General features: G+C 38.2%; 1 protein-coding gene across 6 annotated transcripts; it reads right to left on the bottom strand.

The window, feature by feature from the left end:
- Positions 1-2,916: 2,916 nt before the first annotated feature.
- Positions 2,917-16,147, bottom strand: LOC144052391 (von Willebrand factor A domain-containing protein 5A-like). 6 transcript variants are annotated; one of them, XM_077566402.1, is made up of 25 exons: positions 16,048-16,147; positions 14,581-14,657; positions 14,215-14,417; positions 13,921-14,143; positions 12,739-12,905; positions 12,537-12,651; positions 12,304-12,452; positions 12,015-12,103; positions 11,777-11,921; positions 10,461-10,540; positions 9,765-9,879; positions 9,516-9,674; positions 9,010-9,113; positions 8,438-8,637; positions 8,142-8,162; positions 7,963-7,983; positions 7,519-7,539; positions 7,349-7,378; positions 7,087-7,116; positions 5,853-5,888; positions 5,501-5,623; positions 4,287-4,316; positions 4,049-4,185; positions 3,856-3,979; positions 2,917-3,350 (listed from the first exon to the last, which is right to left on the bottom strand). In XM_077566402.1, the coding sequence occupies exons 2-25, from the start codon at positions 14,621-14,623 to the stop codon at positions 3,271-3,273; spliced, it is 2,445 nt and encodes an 814-aa protein (XP_077422528.1). In that variant the 5' UTR covers positions 14,624-14,657; positions 16,048-16,147; the 3' UTR covers positions 2,917-3,270. The 6 variants fall into 6 exon arrangements, with proteins under 6 accessions (XP_077422528.1, XP_077422530.1, XP_077422531.1 ...); XM_077566404.1 differs by lacking the exon at positions 4,287-4,316; XM_077566405.1 differs by lacking the exon at positions 5,853-5,888.
- Between the last annotated feature and the right edge of the window lie 2,090 nt (positions 16,148-18,237).

Below are 18,237 nucleotides of genomic sequence, written 5' to 3'. Positions count from 1 at the left end.
AGTAAAATTAGATACATCTTTCTCATCAGTGGAAAGCGATCCAGCCCCAAACCAGTTTTCATTTTGAACACATGAGGCCAAAATGTCTCTGGACGAATTGGTTGTCCATCCTGACTTTTCTGAGGGAGAAGATCATCAGGTATTAGTTGATAGTCTTCCCATTCATCTTTTAATTGTTCCTGATCAAAGTCTGGTGTAAACTTGTTTGCAAGCTTAACAATACTTGTGTAATCCAACATCTCTCTCTTTCTTGGGTCCAACACCACCAAGTCACTCAGTATTGTATTCTCAAATGGAAATTTTTGTATCATTTTAGTTACAACAGCCTCGTAGAAGGAGCGAACAGAGGAAAAAAAAGTTGCTTGCATGGCTGGTGTGATGCTTTGCCTGATTTCATCCTCCTCATTGGTGTCTTGGAAGAGGGCCCTGGTGCCCAAGCCAACAGCAAGCCTACTATCTTCATGCTGCAGGCATCTGTTTGTATAATCAACTGCCAGCAGGCTATCAGCAGATTTGACATGTTCCATTTGCACAAATTTCACCAAGAGTTTCTTTAAGAGTCTTTCCATTTCTGGTAGCAAATCTCCAATCATACATGCCTCTGTTTGGAACACATTATTGAATTGATTTATTTGAGGCAGGATGAAGCTGAGGAAGTGGAGTGTGAGGAGAGTAACAGGGTCTTGAAGTCGATCATGGATGCTTTTCACTTTACCTGCCCTTTCAACATCCGCATGGCTAGCGAAGTAGCTTTTGAGTGCTTCGTACTGAGACAATGTTCTTTCAACCACTTTTTGCAGAGACAACCATCGTGTCGGACAATGCTTTAGGATTTTTTCTTGCTCGGAATTTGTAAAGTCCTGAAACTCTTTAAAATCCTCAATTCGTTTGGAACTATTTTTAAAAAAAATAAAATATATCCACCAGCAAGTCATCTATGTTTACTGGCAATGTCTTCAGTCCATCTTTGACACACAGATTGCCAAGATGACAAATGCATCCAACACTAAAAACAGCCCCATTTTTTTCTTTTATCCTAGACAAGACAGAGTTTTTCTTTCCAACCATGGTGTTGCAATTGTCGCTTGCAAATCCCACAACGTTATTCCATGGAATGTCATTTTCTTGTAAAATGTTGTCAATAACGGCAAAGATTGATGCTGCTGTGCCTGATGCCAACTCTGGTAAATCGAGGAGTCTGGTATTTGTGTTCTCCCCATCAAAGAAGTGAGCTAACACAACAAGTCGCTTTTTGGTAGTACGATCATTGCTTTCATCAATCATGAGGGTAAATGGGTGAGTTCTGCAGTACTGAATGACGTCTTGGGTGTAGCCACGTGCAAGGCTCTCCTTAACAATCATCGTAGCCTTGGTCCTCCGACATGCAAACTCCTGCAAAAATATAATATTAAAATATAAAATTTTAATTTTTGACACGTGCCATAAATGCTGATTCATTGTAGATATGAATGATAATAATAATAATAATAATAAATTACCTTAGCTGTCTGTGAATCCGGAAACATAACTTTCACCAAATCCGAGAAGTGGTCCGCAGCTGTGAAAGCAATGTTGTGCTCAGCAAGAAAATGGCAGAAGAGAATTTCCGCATTTGTCGTTTTGTGGGATGCTGCAGGATTTGCGGTAGAGACGAAGTGCTTGGTTAATGGGACATGTGAATTGGTTTTTTTCACATTCTCCACGTGTCCGGCAGCTTTAAAGTGGCTCTTCAGATCGTAAAATCCACTCGCAGCAACTTTCACGTCTTTATTGCAAGGGACACAGAATGAGAATTGAGTGCCTCTTAACGATGCTTTAATCCAGCCAGCATATTCACCTTGAAGTAACTCCCATTCTTTCTGGTGTCGACCCGATCCTTGAGTTCTTCGTTTCTTACTAGGTGGCTCCTCCATGCTTGCTTCCACGATATTTACTCTATGTATATCTACGCATGCGCATGTCAGCGCATTTTTTTCCCCCGTACAAAAGTCGGTGTACGGCGTAAATGATTTGAAATGGTAAAAAAACGTATAAAATACGTATAAAAGGTACAAGTTGACAGGTATGAAATTTTCCAGATTTTGCTCTTCTCTGATGTACAAAAGTCTGATACAAGAGCCGTATATAGTGTTTGGCCAACTCGGTTTCAGCAGCGTAACAAGACGGCGTCCATTTATCATGTGACCAGCAGTTGACCAATCAAAGTGTGCCCAATAACAGCGAGTTGGCCAAACTCTCGATATATGGCTCTGTCTGATAATAGTGAGTAATGCCATCTAGTGGTGAACACTGTTGTAACACCTGCTCAGATCTTCAGTAAGGTCTAGCGAATTTTTATTTTCAAAAATTAATATAGGGCCAACCTGAGTGTCGGCCACCAGTTGCCCATGCCTGATTCACTATCTATCACATATTATTTTGTACGGAGAGGATGTCATATGGTTAGTGTTTAAATCTCTAGTAGTATATTAAAATATTGTTACTTTTGGTAATAAATTCTTCTGACTTTTGGTAACACCTTTAGTAACAAAGGTAGTGCAGTCTGTGCTATATATATATATTACAATGTCCTACACTTGAAATATAGTCGTAATGAGAAAGTGATAACACTGCGAGTACTACGGAAGTCATTTTGTTTGCTGATTCCAAAATGAACCAGTGGGAAGAATGGGCTGTAAGAATTGGCTTTGCGGGCCGGAATAGTGTGGCCCTTAGCGGCCCATAAAGCAGCTCGGCCCACCGAGAATTCTCCCGGTGCTTTAGATAGGCCTGGTAAAAAAAAAAAAAGTGCTGCACTTTGTTGGTCTAATTGTGTATGAGGTGAATCACCCATCATCTGTGTCAAATAGGCTCAATGTAGAGGAAAAGAGACATGAGGCGGGAAGACATTCCTAATGAAAACATGACATCCCCGGCTTAAGTCTTTATTATTTAATGTGTTCTTTGTTGATCACAGAATAACACAAGAAAGATCAATGAAACAAACATAATTTAGAATCGTATTCAAATTCAACGTCTGTTCCTTTGTGACACAATGTACTGTAGTTCCAGATTCTTGGTTTTCACCTGAAGTGTAAATATGACCATTATACTGTACTTTTGTATATTTAACCCATGTAATTATATATCATCGGTTTAATTTTTTTGACTATATAGAAAAAAAAAACAACAATAAAATGCACACTTGCTATAGACCAATCAAATACCAAATAAGGAATGCCAAGTAGTGAGACGCAAAGCAGCAGAAGATCCTTCCTTGTACTGGAGACCTTAAAGTCCCAGAGTGTCTTTTTGCACGTTGCAGCCCAACAGAGAGTTTGCAGCCACAACACACTCTGTGATACATGGCGCTATAAAAAACACACAAAAAATTAAGGGTGGGTAAATATATTGTTTCCCCTCCGCATCAATTCCATTTCAGTTCAACATGGCAGCAACAGCGAGCGCATTCTACTTTTTACATTCAGTGTCATTTTGGATTTTCCTGTAAATTTGCCTGCAAACTGCCGCCAAGCTTTGTCCACACACAGAAGACAATGGAGTCTCTGGGCACGTTCATATGCAAGAACCTTCAACTGTGCAGTCTGGTTCCTCTTCCTTGTTGGAGAATATTCAAATGAGTATTTACAGATGTTTTACAGCTAAAAATTTGACGGCATGATTAAATATTTTAAAATTGCCAAAATGTTATCATATTTATTTATGTTATTACATTTCTTACTGACCGGTCACGCTTGATTTGTTGAATCAAAATCAAAATGAATCACAACCTAAAGAATTTAAATTGTATGAAATTGTGAGGTTCTCGCACTGACTGCAAACAAAAACAAACACATACAAATCTGAAGTAATTACCATTCTGAGCCAGCAGCCATAACGCAGCCTTACGAGCAAGAAGCTGCCATTCGACTTGAACATCCGACTTGAACCCATGAAGCCAAACCAGAGCCAGAACGGTGGCCCACACGTTCCCGTCCACCTGAGCTCGCAGAAACGCGCATTACTCAAGTGGAAAAGGTGTCATAACACATTTGCAACAAGGTCCCACCTTGGCTGGTTTGGGCTGTTCCACCTGCTTGCTGGTCTTGTCCAGTGCAGCAGCCAGAGGCGGGTTGAGCTCCCAGTAGCCCGACGCTTTCTGGAGGGACACCAACTGCAGCAACGGGTCTGGAGGTGGCTGGACGGCTGAGTTGTGGGGAAAGGAAGTCTTGTCAAATATTCAACTGGAACTTCACTGGTTTGCAAATTTGGGGTTGTTTACGAGATAGGTTGCAGCTAAATCATACCTATATGCTGTACAATGGAACTAGTGGGGTCTGAAAAAAAAAAAGAATGTTTTTGTAGTGTGTTTATGTTGTTTTTTAAAAAATTGTTTCATGACGGTTTTTATTGGGGGTGAGTGAGAAATTTTTTGTGCACAAAAAACTCCCACATACAACCAAAAAAAACTCTCACACTCAACCAAAAAAGCCTCTCATACACACTAACACACTCTCACACATACCAGAAAGTGCTTACACATGAAAAAAATCTCCCACACACACACCAAGTAACCTCTCACGCACCAAAAAGCCTCCCAGATCTTGAGAGAGTGTTTTGATTAGTGAGTCTTACTGTGTATGTGGAAGTTTGTCTGTGTGTGTGTATGTCTTTCATGAGAGAGGTTATTCGGTGCGTGTGAGATTTGTGTGTGTGTTTTTTTTTGTTGTGTATGAGTTTTTGTAAGAATTTTGGTGATGTGTGAGAGCATTTTCAGGTATGTTTTTGGGTGAGTTGAAATGTGTGTGAGTTTATTGGCGAGCATGAGCGTTTGGAAGAATGTGTTTTTTTTGTGTGAGAGAAATTTTTGGTGCATATGAGAATTTTTTGGTGTGTGTTTTTTTGGTGAGTTTGAGATCTTGGAGTGTGTGTTTGTGTTTTTTTTTTAAACTGAGTTTTTGGGTGTCAATGAGAGAAAGATTTTAGTATTCTATCTGGTGAAGTGGGAGGTTTCTTTTGAGTTTTTTTTTTTAAAGTTAGATTTTTTGGGGGGTATTATATGGAATGTTTGTGGAATTCAAGAAATAAAAAAACTATTCTGTAACTAATTAAACTACAATTCCCAAATGACTGTTGGGTCTTCCTTCTTCTGTAGAGTAATTGTCATGTTTGGGTTCTGTTTTTCCTTGTGCGTCTCCCTTGGTCTTGTTAAGTGAAATCCTGCCCTTCCTCGTGTCAACCAATCAGTGGCCTTAGTTAGTTTTCGTTTGTTAACTAATAACCTTGGTGAGAGGTCATTACTACTTTTTTGGCAAATACGGCACCTCGTACTTTTTGGTCAAATTTCTAATGAAACGTCAGGTTCCACTGTTCGTTATGTTTGCTTCTCATATCTGATTTAGGAGCAGATAAGAATGACAAGAATTGCAGTAAAAACTTTTTGAAAACAATTACGGAAACAATCTTGTGCTATGTTTATTGAACTAAATGCAGCTTGGTGGTGTCTGTGTGTGCAACTCACAAGAATTAGTAGCCATCCCCTTGGAATCGGAGCCCATTGAAGTATAAACCGGACTGCTTGGTGTGCGACTCTTTGCACCGGTACTTTGTTTCTTCATTTTAAAAAAATCTCCCAATCCTTTTCCTGGTTGGATAAAGAACAGAAGGGGGGGAAAAAAACATATTTTTGTCAAGGCCAAGTAAAAGTATTTTATTTGCTTGTTAAACCGGTTTGTTCGATGATTTAGCATTTCATTCAATCACAATCCATAAAACTGTTTCTGCCAGATACAATTTTCATCCTTTTCTTCAAGAGGCAGTTGCTAAAATATTTAAATATTCCAATATTTGAAATTCTGCTGAGTTTTACTTGCTTTTGGTTGGAGGTCCTAAGGCACTAACCACATCTTCTGTAAATAAAAACAACAACAAATGACTACATGAGCAAATAGTGAGCATTATAAGATAAAAAAATTAAATGAAGTGTGTGTATACTCTGTAATTCTGTATATTCTATTAAATAACATTCAATACCTGCTGGTATCAAATCACATCAAATATAATACAGTAACTGTATCATATTTTATATTGTCTTATTTTAATGATATGACTGATAAATAGTTTGCAGCTATGGATATTGCATTTTATTTGACACCTTTTTATTTAATCTGCAATCATGGAATCGAGTCATGTATCGCAGGGGTGCTCAAGTTCGGTCCTCGAGAGCCCCTATCCGGCCTGTTTTCCATGTTTCTCTCCACTAACACACCTGATTCATGATCAGGCTCGTTATCAGGCTTCTGCAAAGCTTGCTGATGAGCTGATCATTAGATTCAGCTGTGCTGCAGGAGGGAAACATGGAAAACAGGCTGGATAGGGGCTCTCGAGGACCGAACTTGAGCACCCCTGATGAATCGGATTGAACGGAATTTTAAAGTATATTCACAAGGTTGTCAGAGTGCTGAAGGCAAATTTCAGTTTCATGCCAAAGTAGGGCTGTGCGATAGGGACAAAATTTCACTTTACCTTTAATGTGCTTGCCTATAATTTCTTTTACAATCTGCCGAGACATCTCTGTTCGCTTCCTCTGACCCATGTTTAGTGTGGTGCTTGTCACAAATTGAAATAGGCCGACTGACTGAATAATACGTTTGCAGACACCCGTGTTCCTAAATGGAGGACATATGGTTGAACATCCCTATGGTTGAATCATTTTCATCACTTTTGTCCAGGCCTTATGTATTCTTTTAGCTGTTAAACTAATGTGTTTGCTGACAAATAATTAAAACGCATACAAAGGCTTCCGTGTTAATACAAAAATGATGCTCCTTAGGTATTCAATATGTAGCTGCAAGAAAATAGTTAGTTTTTTCTTTCTCTTAAATCCCTGTCTTTATGATGCTACTTGCCGAGAGATCCAACTATAGCACGTGCACCTTTTCTGCGACCACCTTTGAGGGGCAGGGGGGGGATATTATATTGGAATTAGTGAGCAACAATATCCTTTTGGAATTATGCAATATAACATCCCATCCTTAGGAATTTATAGGTCGCTGTATAGGAAATGGAATTATTATTTTCAATCCCTGTATGCATAACACTACTTACCATCATTTTGAAAAGAATAATCACATAGCGCTAAAAAAAGAAAAGAAAAACATGACAATTAGTGATCCCCCAATTCCAGTTTGGACATGGATGATTTTCCAATGCACATATGCAATCTTTTAGTTGTTGGACTAATGCGTTTGATGCCAAATCAATGAAATGCGTGCAAAGGCTTTTTTCTGTTCCTTAATAATTCAATATGCAGCTGCAAGAAAACAGTTTTCTCCCTCAATCCCAGTCTGTACTGTATGAAGCTACTTGCCTCCAAGTGGATATGCACAGGCATAAATATCTTTGAGGGAAATAAAACAGGATATATTACATCAGAATTAGTGAGCAACAATATCAGTTTTGGAATTATGCAATATAACATCTGCTGCTGTAGGAAACTGAATTATTCTTTCCAATCCGTGTCTGCTAGATGCTACTTGCCTTGACTCATCATGGGTGGAGCTAAAAAAGAAAAACATGAGAATTAGTGATCCACAATTCCACTTTGGAAATAAGTGATTTTCCAATTATGTATTCTTTTAGCTGTTAAACTAATGTGTTTGTTGACAAATAATTGAAACACATACAAAGGCTTCCGTGTTAATACAAAAATGCTCCTTAGGTAGTCAATATGTAGCTGCAAGAAAATAGTTAGTTTTTTCTTTCTCTTAAATCCCTGTCTTTATGATGCTACTTGCCGGGAGATCCAACTATAGCGCGTGCACCTTTTCTGCGACCACCTTTGAGGGGGAGGGGGGGATATTACATTGTAACAATATCATTTTGGAAGTATGTAAAATGATATCCCATCCTAGGACTTCGATAGACAGCTGATAGAAATCAAATTATTTCCCCCCCAATCATTGTCTGCATGATGGTACTTGCCTCCACATGCCATTGGAACACCTTCGAGGGAAACAAAACAGAAATATTACATGGGGATTAGTGAGCAACAATATCATTTTGGAAGTATGTAAAATGATATCCCATCCTAGGACTTCGATAGACAGCTGATAGAAATCAGATTATTTTCCCCCAATCACTGTCTGCATGATGGTACTTGCCTCTGTATGCCTTTGGAACACCTTGGAGGGAAACAAAACAGAAATATTACATGGGGATTAGTGAGCAACAATATCATTTTGGCGGGAAAAAAAAAGGATTGTTAATAAAAGCCTTTTTCAGTTTGTTAAACTAATTTGTCAGATGGACAAATGATTGGAATGCATTCAAATGATTATGTGCAAATACAGTATGTAAATGTAACATCTCTTCTTCCATACAGTGGCTGAACACACACATGTAATCACAGAATGACAATTTTGTTATGCTAATTTAATCATCCCCCCCCAGCACTCACAGGCTCCTGGAACACGTCTGTGCAGCAGAGGTCCCTGAATGGCTTCCCTGTTGGCTTTGTTGATGGCAATGAAGGCTGTGAAGGAGCTGCTCACTCCTGATTGGACGCTGACATCCACTACCTTTTTCTTCACTTCCTCATCCTTCTCCGCCTCCAGACAGCGAATCAGAGTTCGAGCACCTAGCCTGTGGATGGTTAATCTGCGGAAAGCAAAGGAGTATAAAATCTCAGAAAATTATTATTTAATAACAGTAATGTATCTTTGTTAATCTATGTAAATCAATTAAATATAGTGAGAGACCGAACAATGAAAATGCTCGTCTACTGTGGTACATACCTTTTACACAAAATAAATAAATCAAAGCATGCAGACACTAAGTATTTTGTGATGAGAGCATTGCTCAATATATACAATATACTTTAGTGACATTTTTGTTTGGAGTGCCAAGAGATTTTTCTAATATCGACGACATACAAACTATTCGCACTCACACATGAGGACAATTTAAAACATGCATGTTTTTGTATTGTGGGAGGAAGGAGGCCCACGCAAACATGGAAGCCGGCATTACCCGGTGTCCTCCGTAGGTTGGAAAGCGAAGCCAAGCTTGTTCTGGAACGGATTGCCTGCTAGGCTGTACTTCACAGTTACACAACCATCTGTTTCCTCCGAACTCTGAGAAAACATTGCAGGGTAAAAAAAATTAAAAAAAAAAACTCCAAAGACAGATTCCTTTGCACTCATAGAGTTCTGAATTTGAAGCTCATTCATAGTTCAGATTTTTGGGAAAAGCTCCACTTTTTAATATTTGGGAAAAGCTTCACTTTTTAATATTCTGTGGTTTATGTTAGCTGGTGTAATTCCACAGAGGGGAGTTAGTTAGATATAGAAGATAAGGATAAAGTATATAAATATTCATAGCATATTAGAAATGTCTCTGTCGTGGTTGCTCAATACAATATGACAATAATGATAAAAGAACAAAAACATAACATACAAAGAAAAGGGATCTGTGTTCACGCTTGTCGGCAAATGCTATTTAAGCTATGGAAGGGAGTTTACTCTGAGCTGTTTTACCTGTCCGGTAAGTTGAGCATAAATGAGCGACCTTTGACCCTGGAAAATAGCTGTGAGAGGCGGCGACAGATGTGTGACAGACACCCCCTTTGGCAAATCCCACGTGACCGAGATGTCGTCCACAGCGGGTTGCAACGCAAACTGCAGCGATTGCATCACCTGGTGAAATGAAATCAATGATTTCATCAAGGTGTTTTAGACACTTGTGTCGGATTTGAGAAAAATCATTTGGCTCGATGTCCTGTGAACCTTTGCTTGCATCCTGTCGGCGCCTGTGATGAATTGAGCGTGACCTCCTCCCTCCTTAGCCAAACCATTGATGAGAGCTGTGCTGGCTCCTTCTCCAATACCGAAAGAGAAACACCTGCAATACAGTTGCTTTCATTCAAACGTACACTCAAACAAGACATAGTGACTATTTAGAACTAGGGGTGTCAGGCGATGACATTTTTAAAATCTTAATTAATCGCATGACTTCAATAATTAATTCACGACAGTCTCGATTAATCGCAAATTTTATATCTGATAATAAAATGTAAACATTTTTCAAGTTTTCATACTCTTAACATAAAAGTAGAAAAATGGTAAACTAGTCATTGATACAGTCATTTCACAATAATCAATAAACTTCAGTTAAAATTTAAAAGATGTACTGTACTGTAAAAAACGAGTGTGACATTGTTTTGTGTTTTGTAAGATGGTGACAGCTCAGTGCATTTTTCTTTTAATACTAAGAGCTATCTAATCTTTAACATGAAATTCTGCACATTTTTACACTTGTAAAATACAACTTGACCCCAGTACAGGCTTTTTAAGTAAGGGGCGGTCATTAATCGCACACTAAAAAAGAATTGTGGTCTTAAAGGAACTTTAAATTAACTAAAAATCAACACACTTATTTTGACACCCCTACTTAGAACATAAAGTGTCAGTGGTTTATTTAACCTGTGGGAACTGGAATTCTTCTTCACTAGGCTTGTAACCTCCTTGGTGTTCCCGACTTCACCATCAGTGAAAACAAATAGCTGAAAGGACAGTTTACATCTGGCTTAACATTGAAACAGTAGAGAAGTGTCACATGACATTAACAATGTGTATATAAAAGCGTTTGGCAAGCACTACCTGCTCAGCCTGTTACACATATTTTGAATGTGCGTGTGTCTGTGCTACAATGCCTTTGTACAGCCCAGTATCAGCAGTAGGAGTGCCCGGCCATTTCATACTCACCACAGATGCTGATTATCAAATGTATTACTATTAACTCATTCGCTGCCATTGACGGCTATAGACGTCAAAAATTCATTTGAACTATTTCTATTTAAAAAAAAAAAAAACTTTTTGTTAAAAGTATGAAAACCTAGAAAAAATTTTTTTATTGAACATTTAGAACAGATATAAAATTTGCAATTAAAATGTTTTTAATCGCCTAATGCCCCTAATACAAAAGAAGAAGAAAAGATTATTAAAAATTAGGGGTATCAGACGATTACAATTTTTAATTGTAATTAATCGCATGACTTCAATAGTTAACTCACGATTAATCACAAATTTTATATCAAAATAAAACCTAGAAAAAATGTTTTTATTGAACATTTAGAACAGATGTAAAATTTGCAATTAATCGCGAGTTAACTATTGAAATCATGCGATTAATTATATATATATTTTTAATTAATCGCCTGACATGATTTAAAGAAAAAGATTATAAAAAAATAGGGGTGTCAGGAGATTTTTTTTTTTTAATCGTAATTAATCGCATGACTTCACTAGTTAACGCACCATTAATCACAAATTTTATATCTGCTCTAAATGTACAATTAAAAAAAGGTTTTCATACTCTTGTTAACAAGAGTGGAGAAAAAATGTTAAACTAATGGAAATTGTTCAAATGAATTTTTGACATCTACACCATCAATGGCAGTGAATGAGTTAATTGTAATTAATCACGACTTCACTAGTTGATTTTTGATATCTGTTCTAAATGTACAATACATTTTTTTCTAGGTTTTCACACTCTTGTTAACAAAAGTGGGAACAAATGTGAATTGAATAGTTCAAATTCATTTTTGACGTCTATAGCCGTCAATGGCAGTGAATGTGTGCAGATATCTACAGAGGTGTTTTGCATTTGCTAATAAAACTCAATTTGTTACACCGACCAGCCCTACTAATTCTGAAGGCCTTGATTGAAATATCAGCAGAAAGAACATCCACATAGAACTAATATTGGAATTTAGGTTGTGCGAATAAATGTGTATTACCTGTCGTGGTTGACTGGGAATGCAGGGCTGGCTATAAATGTGTTGGAGGGGCTTAAGTATCTCTGTTCCACCCAAGTTTGCCTTTATCTCCTTGACAATCGTCAGTGCTTTTTCCATGGTCTTCTCACTGTACTCCATACTGTTACTGCCATCATACACACAAGAACATGGACACGTTCCGCGAGATCAAACAGGATGTTATTGATTATAGAATGAATGACATAGGGTAGATCCTTACGGGAAGATGTGTTCAAAGGAGGATCCAAAACTGTAAATGTTGAAGTAGCAGCCCATTGGCAAGCTTTTCAGAAGCAGTAGTAGAGTAACCTGTGCAGGAAGTGAGGTATAAAGAGTGAAAGAAACTATGAACTATGCAGAGCAATTTTTGTTTTTTTCAAAGACATCTTTGTTTTCTTCCCATTCCATTCATACACCGTAACACTCTATAGCTCAAGCCTGCATTCTATTCTGGGTATCAGTCGAATGGAAACAAGAACCGTTTGTGGCATAATTGACATTTTGATTACCCTGGCACTGTCGATGCGAGCACCTTGCATACTTCCGGATCGGTCCAGTAAGAACACAAACTCCCCCCTTGTGGCGAGCGAAGACATCACTTCCTGGGGGAACTCCGGGTAAACGCTCAGCATCACCGCCGCATCCCCCATCAGTGTGCCTGGATCACAACACAGCCAGGAAAAGTGAATTTGAAGAATTAGAAAGCATCCATACTCATTGAATGAAAAGCGTTTTAACTCACCAGGCTCGGCAGACGCCTTTCCTGCTTCCACCACAACAGCCGGCTGGTGAGCATCTTTGTAGTAAATCAACAGCTCGATATCCCTGTCAAACGTGTGTTCTGCAGCCAGTTTGACCTAAAATCCCCCAAAATAAATAAACTATGAATAAACAGTATGCCTCAAGTGTGGGAAACAGGAGATCACGTGAGTGTTTATACGTACGACCGCCTGGGTTTGCTCCTTGTTGAGGTACTGCAGAGGTTCCAAGGAACACTTGGAATCCACTTTGGACACCTGACGAGGCGAGGACAACCGGGCGGAGAAGGTCAGACTGTATGGCACTTGAGAGGCAGGGACGGACGTCACCTGGACGCTGCAAACTTCACTTCCTAGGAAAATTAAATAATCATAATAAGAATGAATATCGACGCCTTCTTAAAATAATAATAATAAGTCACTTTTTTCTGATTTTTTTATCAAACAAACAATTTAACGATTTGCATCATGAGGAGATGATTTAGGCAAATAATAATAATTTTTGCACACAAAAAAATTACTTAGGCAATTATTTTAAGAGGGTGACTATGAGTCTAAAAGCATCTGAATATATGGCATTTATTTCCATGCGATAATGAAAAACTTTCTTAAAATTAGAAGATTGGTTTGATATCTCCTGACCGTGCACAAAGATGGTAAATTTGTTAAAAGTAGATAAAAAGGCCTAACTTATTGTTTTATTCATCATTTATTTAAATTAATATATATTATAATTATGTGATAATATTTGACTATGAACTACTAACTTCGAAAACAGAATAAACAATTTAAAATATCATATAATCAGACATAAAATACTCAAGAGACTTAGCGTTAGTGACATTGGGTGAAATTTCAGGATGAACCTAATATGCACTATAGAGCTTTTTTCTGATTAGCATAGGGTTGCTTGATTATGAAGAAAATATTTATCACGATTATTTTGGTAATGATTGAAATCAGGATTAGGGCGATCATTTATTTTTTTGGTACAAAACAAGAAAATGTTTAAATGTAAAAAATATTAAGACAAATACAATTTTTGAAACACTATAATTATGCAATTAGTTATTTTGAAATTTAAAAAGGTTCAACTGTATGATTTTTTTTTTTTTATTAATAATCGTTTTGTTACGTTATGGTGATTTTGTAATTGTGGAGTGTAATAATTGAAATTGTAATTGAATTTTCATTAATTGCGCAGCCCTAGATGAACATAATTTAACCTCCTCTAGACTTTGAGTGCACATCCAACTTTTTCAAAATTCCAAAACCCCAAATTTCATCCAAAAGGCACATTTGCCTGGGGAGTAAATATTGAAAATAATAAATAATCTGTACATTAAAATTAGTGGTGGGTTGTTCTACCCTGAGGTTGGTAGCGAGGGTTGAGCACCACAGGCAGACAAAACCTCAGCGCGCCGTCAGCCTCCACAGCCAGCTCAGTGACATACTCCAGCCTGATGGAGGCGCTCTCTCCTGGAGGAAGACTCCCCACCCTCAGAGAGAAAACATCTGGGCTCTGATCACTCTCTTCCAAGAGGAAGGCCTGCTGCCCGGAACTCAGTGCATCGTCATACTCCTCTCGAGCCTGGAGAAGACAACGTGACGTTCACTTCAGACCGTCTTTTTCAACTCGTACGTCTTTGCGGCCGCGCTCACTTCCTGTTTCTCCTTCACATCAGCTACAATCTCAGTCTGTCCAATCTTGGCACTGAAATGGCAGACGGCAGCATGAGAAGGTAGAGGGAAGACAAAAATGGCTTCTATGGCTTTGTCCTCCTTGTTGTCATAGTGCAGTGTGGAAGTCACAGTGGCCACGTGGTCCTTCACCTCCACTTCGACTTCAATGGCCTTCAGAGGAACTGACACACACACATCAATGACATCAAATATCAGCGCTCCATTCTTACTGGCTTTCGTTATATGTACTTCCTTGAACGGTTTACTTCCTGCTCTTACACATTTACACATAAATAATGCTTTCAAGATGGCTAACAAAAGTAAACCCATTATTTGAACTTGTACCTGGCTCCTTGTTGAGAGTCAACAGACCACAGCGGCTCATCATGATGACGACGAATTAAGCGGTTTTATTGGTTTTGCTGCACACAACAATCACAAGACACAATTAACAGTTGCCTGGCATACCCAAATTGATTATTTCCTTTTTAAACTGCAAGAAAAAAAATGCAGTGAGGAAACACAGTGTATAGTGGTTTGCACATCTGTGTCACATTTCTGAGGTTCTGGGTTTGAATCTCATCACTGGCCTTGCTGTGTAGACTTTTGCCCCCATGTTGCAAAATATGCAAATTAGGTTAACTGAAGACTCTAAATTGTCCATAATTGTGAACGTGATTATCTTGTTCATATGCGATTGACAGTATGCACTTTGCTTATCGCCCACAATCAGCTGGGACAAGCTCCAGCTCACCCATAATCACCATAATGAGGATACGCAAAATACATTATGGATGCAAGGAAATATTGTGGAGCGCTGTTGCTATGACAGCGAATATAAATCAGAATGTGTTGTTCTCTGATACGAGCATCCTAGTAAAGTAATAGTTACAGTAAATATTTGTTTTTTCTTTGAAGCCATAAATATAACCCAATAAAATGATAAACTTCCTATGCTTCTTAGTGCCTGCTGTAGTCACTATCCTACAAAAAAATGCAGTGATTTTAATTTTGTATGATATCAGTCTAGAGTAAACTATGAATATAAAGCAATCAAATGAGAAACAGCTAGTACGGCGGTAATAAGTTTTGTGCCGAGTGATGTCTTCTCACGCTCGTACGTTTGCATGAATTAGACTTAATTAGTCAGGAAATTTATATTTGCTTACTACAGGCAATGTGCTTGGTTCATCTATCTATGCTAGTGGTGACAGGTAGTGATGGGAAAATGAAGCCTCATGAAGCTTCATGAAGCACTTTTACTCTTTTTTTTTTACTCCTCTAGATGGTGCTCTTGGTTCAAATATAAAGGCTAGTGCAATGAAAATGTATTACATTTCCACTGCCTTTTTAAACAAATAGTGCCATCTAGAGGAGTCAAAAAATATCACTAGTGCTTCATGAGGCTTCATTTTCCCATCTCTACTCAAAAGGTGAAGGTAAATAACGACATTTGTATCTACTTTCAGTGATATGTTTTGTTTGTTGGTAGCCTATGCAGTGAAACTTTCCTAATTATGTAAAATATGTGCTTTGGCTGAATAAAAGTTAGGAAATGTGTATACAACTGGCTCCAACTAGCAAAATCCAATTATGTGACTTTACAAAGATAACAATTATCACTTTTAATTGACGCCGTAGCATACAACGTGAGTATTATTTTTTACGTAACCCCTAGGCGTTATTGTGACCATTTTTTGGCTTTTTGTTGGTTCTGACCAAGCCATTTCAAAATAAAATACTGCCCACGGGTTTTAAATAAGAAAACGTCGTTAGAGAAAACAGACCAATATTACTTGAACATACTCCTACCTTCGTGGCGTACAACCTGTTTGGCTGTCCAGCAGTAAGTCTGTCAGTCAGTCAGTCAGCCCAACCCGGAAGAGCAGATCAGGGAAAGTCCGGCCCAGGCCACACCCACTCGGCGGAAATACTTGCCGTTCCAATTTAACCACTTGTGTTCACTGTTCAGTTTCACTTTCAGTTTGGGCTACACGCGAGTTTAGTACAAGCCAAGGAAACGTTTTAGACACTCTTTCCCAACAATACTGTGTGTTGTCTTATCGCTATTTCCGTTACACCTAGAAACGGTACCAAATACGTACATCCATTTGAATTAACACGGTTAGAAACAACAACAACTGTATACTGTACCTTAAACCAGGGGTGTCAAACACATTTTAGTTCAGGGGCCAGATGGAGGTAAAATCTATTTCTAAGTGTCCCGGACCGGTAAAATGATGGTATATAATTTAAAAACAATTTGTGTCAATTATATGCAGATTTTTGCTATATGTACCAGCCAAGTCCCTATTTTCCTCTTGAAAAATATAATAAAATAGAAAAATAAAATAAAATGTTCATAAAACACATATTTTGAGTAGAACATATAATAAAATGAACTATAAATAAATAAATAAGATGAAACACAAAATAGATCATCAAATACTTGTTTAAACTTTAAACATTTGATGTCCTTGACACAGAATCTATGATTACACACTGAAGAGAAACCTTTTGCCTGCTCAGTTTGTGGTAAAAGATTCACTGACAATTTAAAGGAACTTTGGAAAGTATTATGTAGTAGTTTTTTGAAACTTGAAGATTTTTCTTGTTGTGTCTAGGGCTCTTTTAAATATTCTCTAGGTGACTGACATTCAACCGCTGGTATGTGTATACCGCCTACATGATGAACTGGATGATGGCCCTCTCCTCCATCCTGGTGGTGCCGGGTTAGGCGCTGTATAAGAACCCTCAGTAAGGTGGGCCGAGTCCACCACTGAAAATGCAAAGTGAAAGAAGAAACACGATTTCTGTGAAGAAAAGCAAATAATTACCTATACGATTTTGGCATATCTCAATTCAACAGTGTCATTTGTATCCATATGTAAGCGTCTCCATGGGATGTGCTGGCCGAAGCCGCCTGACTGCTCGCTGGCCCTAAATAGAGAAAAGACATCAATGAAGAGGATCTTAAATGATTGTGACACAGCAACAACAACAAAAAACACACAGATGAACTGACTCCAAACAAACTCCCCAATAGAAGCATTTATTTATATCATTTAAAAATGAGAAAGTATCCCACGCCTTTGCTAACGTGTCGTGCTGTTCGACCCGATGTGGAAGTGAACACAGCTGAGTTGCTTCCCAGCCAATGGAAGTGCCAGTGTTGCTCAGCAAACCTTGACTCAAGCCATTTAAAAAAACGCCTTTGCTTGAGGCCATTTATTCAATCAAGTAGTCACAACCCATGTGTGTTATTCAAAACCTGACTCACAGCCTAACCCCCCACCCACCATGTTTGCACACTCATCCTCTGAAATGAACAATAGCTTCTTGTACGACTTTTTTTTTCCACTTCCACAATCTGTTTATTGACATTTTTAAATAGAGTAGATAAACATTACTGTAACAAGATGAAAATAAACATTGTTTACTATTTGGTAATCTATGTGGAGTGTTGCTTTTTTTTATTGATTTAGTTCAATCTTGAACTTTTCTCACTTTCTTTCTTCTCATCTTTTCACTGTTTCTGTTGATATCCGGGTTTTTGTTGCGATTTTCTCCACAATTTCCAGAAATGTCTCCCATAAGTTGAAAGTAAAAACTTGAGTCTGCAAGTCAAATGAATGAACCTGCAGGTAACTTGGGTCGACTGGAGACGTTTTCCTTTTGGATCGCACTCTTTAAAATGATCAGAAGACCAAACAAGTCTGTCATTTGGCTCAACGCCATCCCGGAGGAACGACTTCTTTGTTTTAGCCAGGCCTGAAATCATATGAGTAACTCTTGTTTGTTTATGATTGATGATTGATATACCACATATCCTGAGTGTGTATGCAATTCTAATTGCCACACACTTGCTTACTATATTGACCCGTGGTCAAGTTGAGTAGAGAAGCAAAATTACGGTTGGTTTGTGCACCTGTTGCCATTTCACTACAGCATGAGGAAAGGTTGCACACTTGAGAGAAGAAGTGAGGTATGTGACATTTACCT

Source organism: Vanacampus margaritifer, chromosome 5 (genome assembly GCF_051991255.1).
Source record: "Vanacampus margaritifer isolate UIUO_Vmar chromosome 5, RoL_Vmar_1.0, whole genome shotgun sequence".
NCBI classification, from domain to species: domain Eukaryota; kingdom Metazoa; phylum Chordata; class Actinopteri; order Syngnathiformes; family Syngnathidae; genus Vanacampus; species Vanacampus margaritifer.
Note: the sequence above shows the minus strand (reverse complement) of the source record. Positions and strands in the feature narration are given on the sequence as shown.

What these genes read in the sequence shown, in the direction of transcription:
- LOC144052391 (XM_077566402.1), bottom strand. Translation starts at nt 14,623, where the DNA reads ATGATGAGCCGCTGTGGTCTGTTGACTCTCAACAAGGAGCCAG. An exon ending in AGGAGCAAACCCAGGCGGTC is followed by an intron (nt 12,652 to 12,738) that starts GTACGTATAAAC and finishes GGGGGATTTTAG; the next exon opens with GTCAAACTGGCTGCAGAACA. An exon ending in ATGGCTGCTGGCTCAGAATG is followed by an intron (nt 3,351 to 3,855) that starts GTAATTACTTCA and finishes TGTTTTTTATAG; the next exon opens with CGCCATGTATCACAGAGTGT.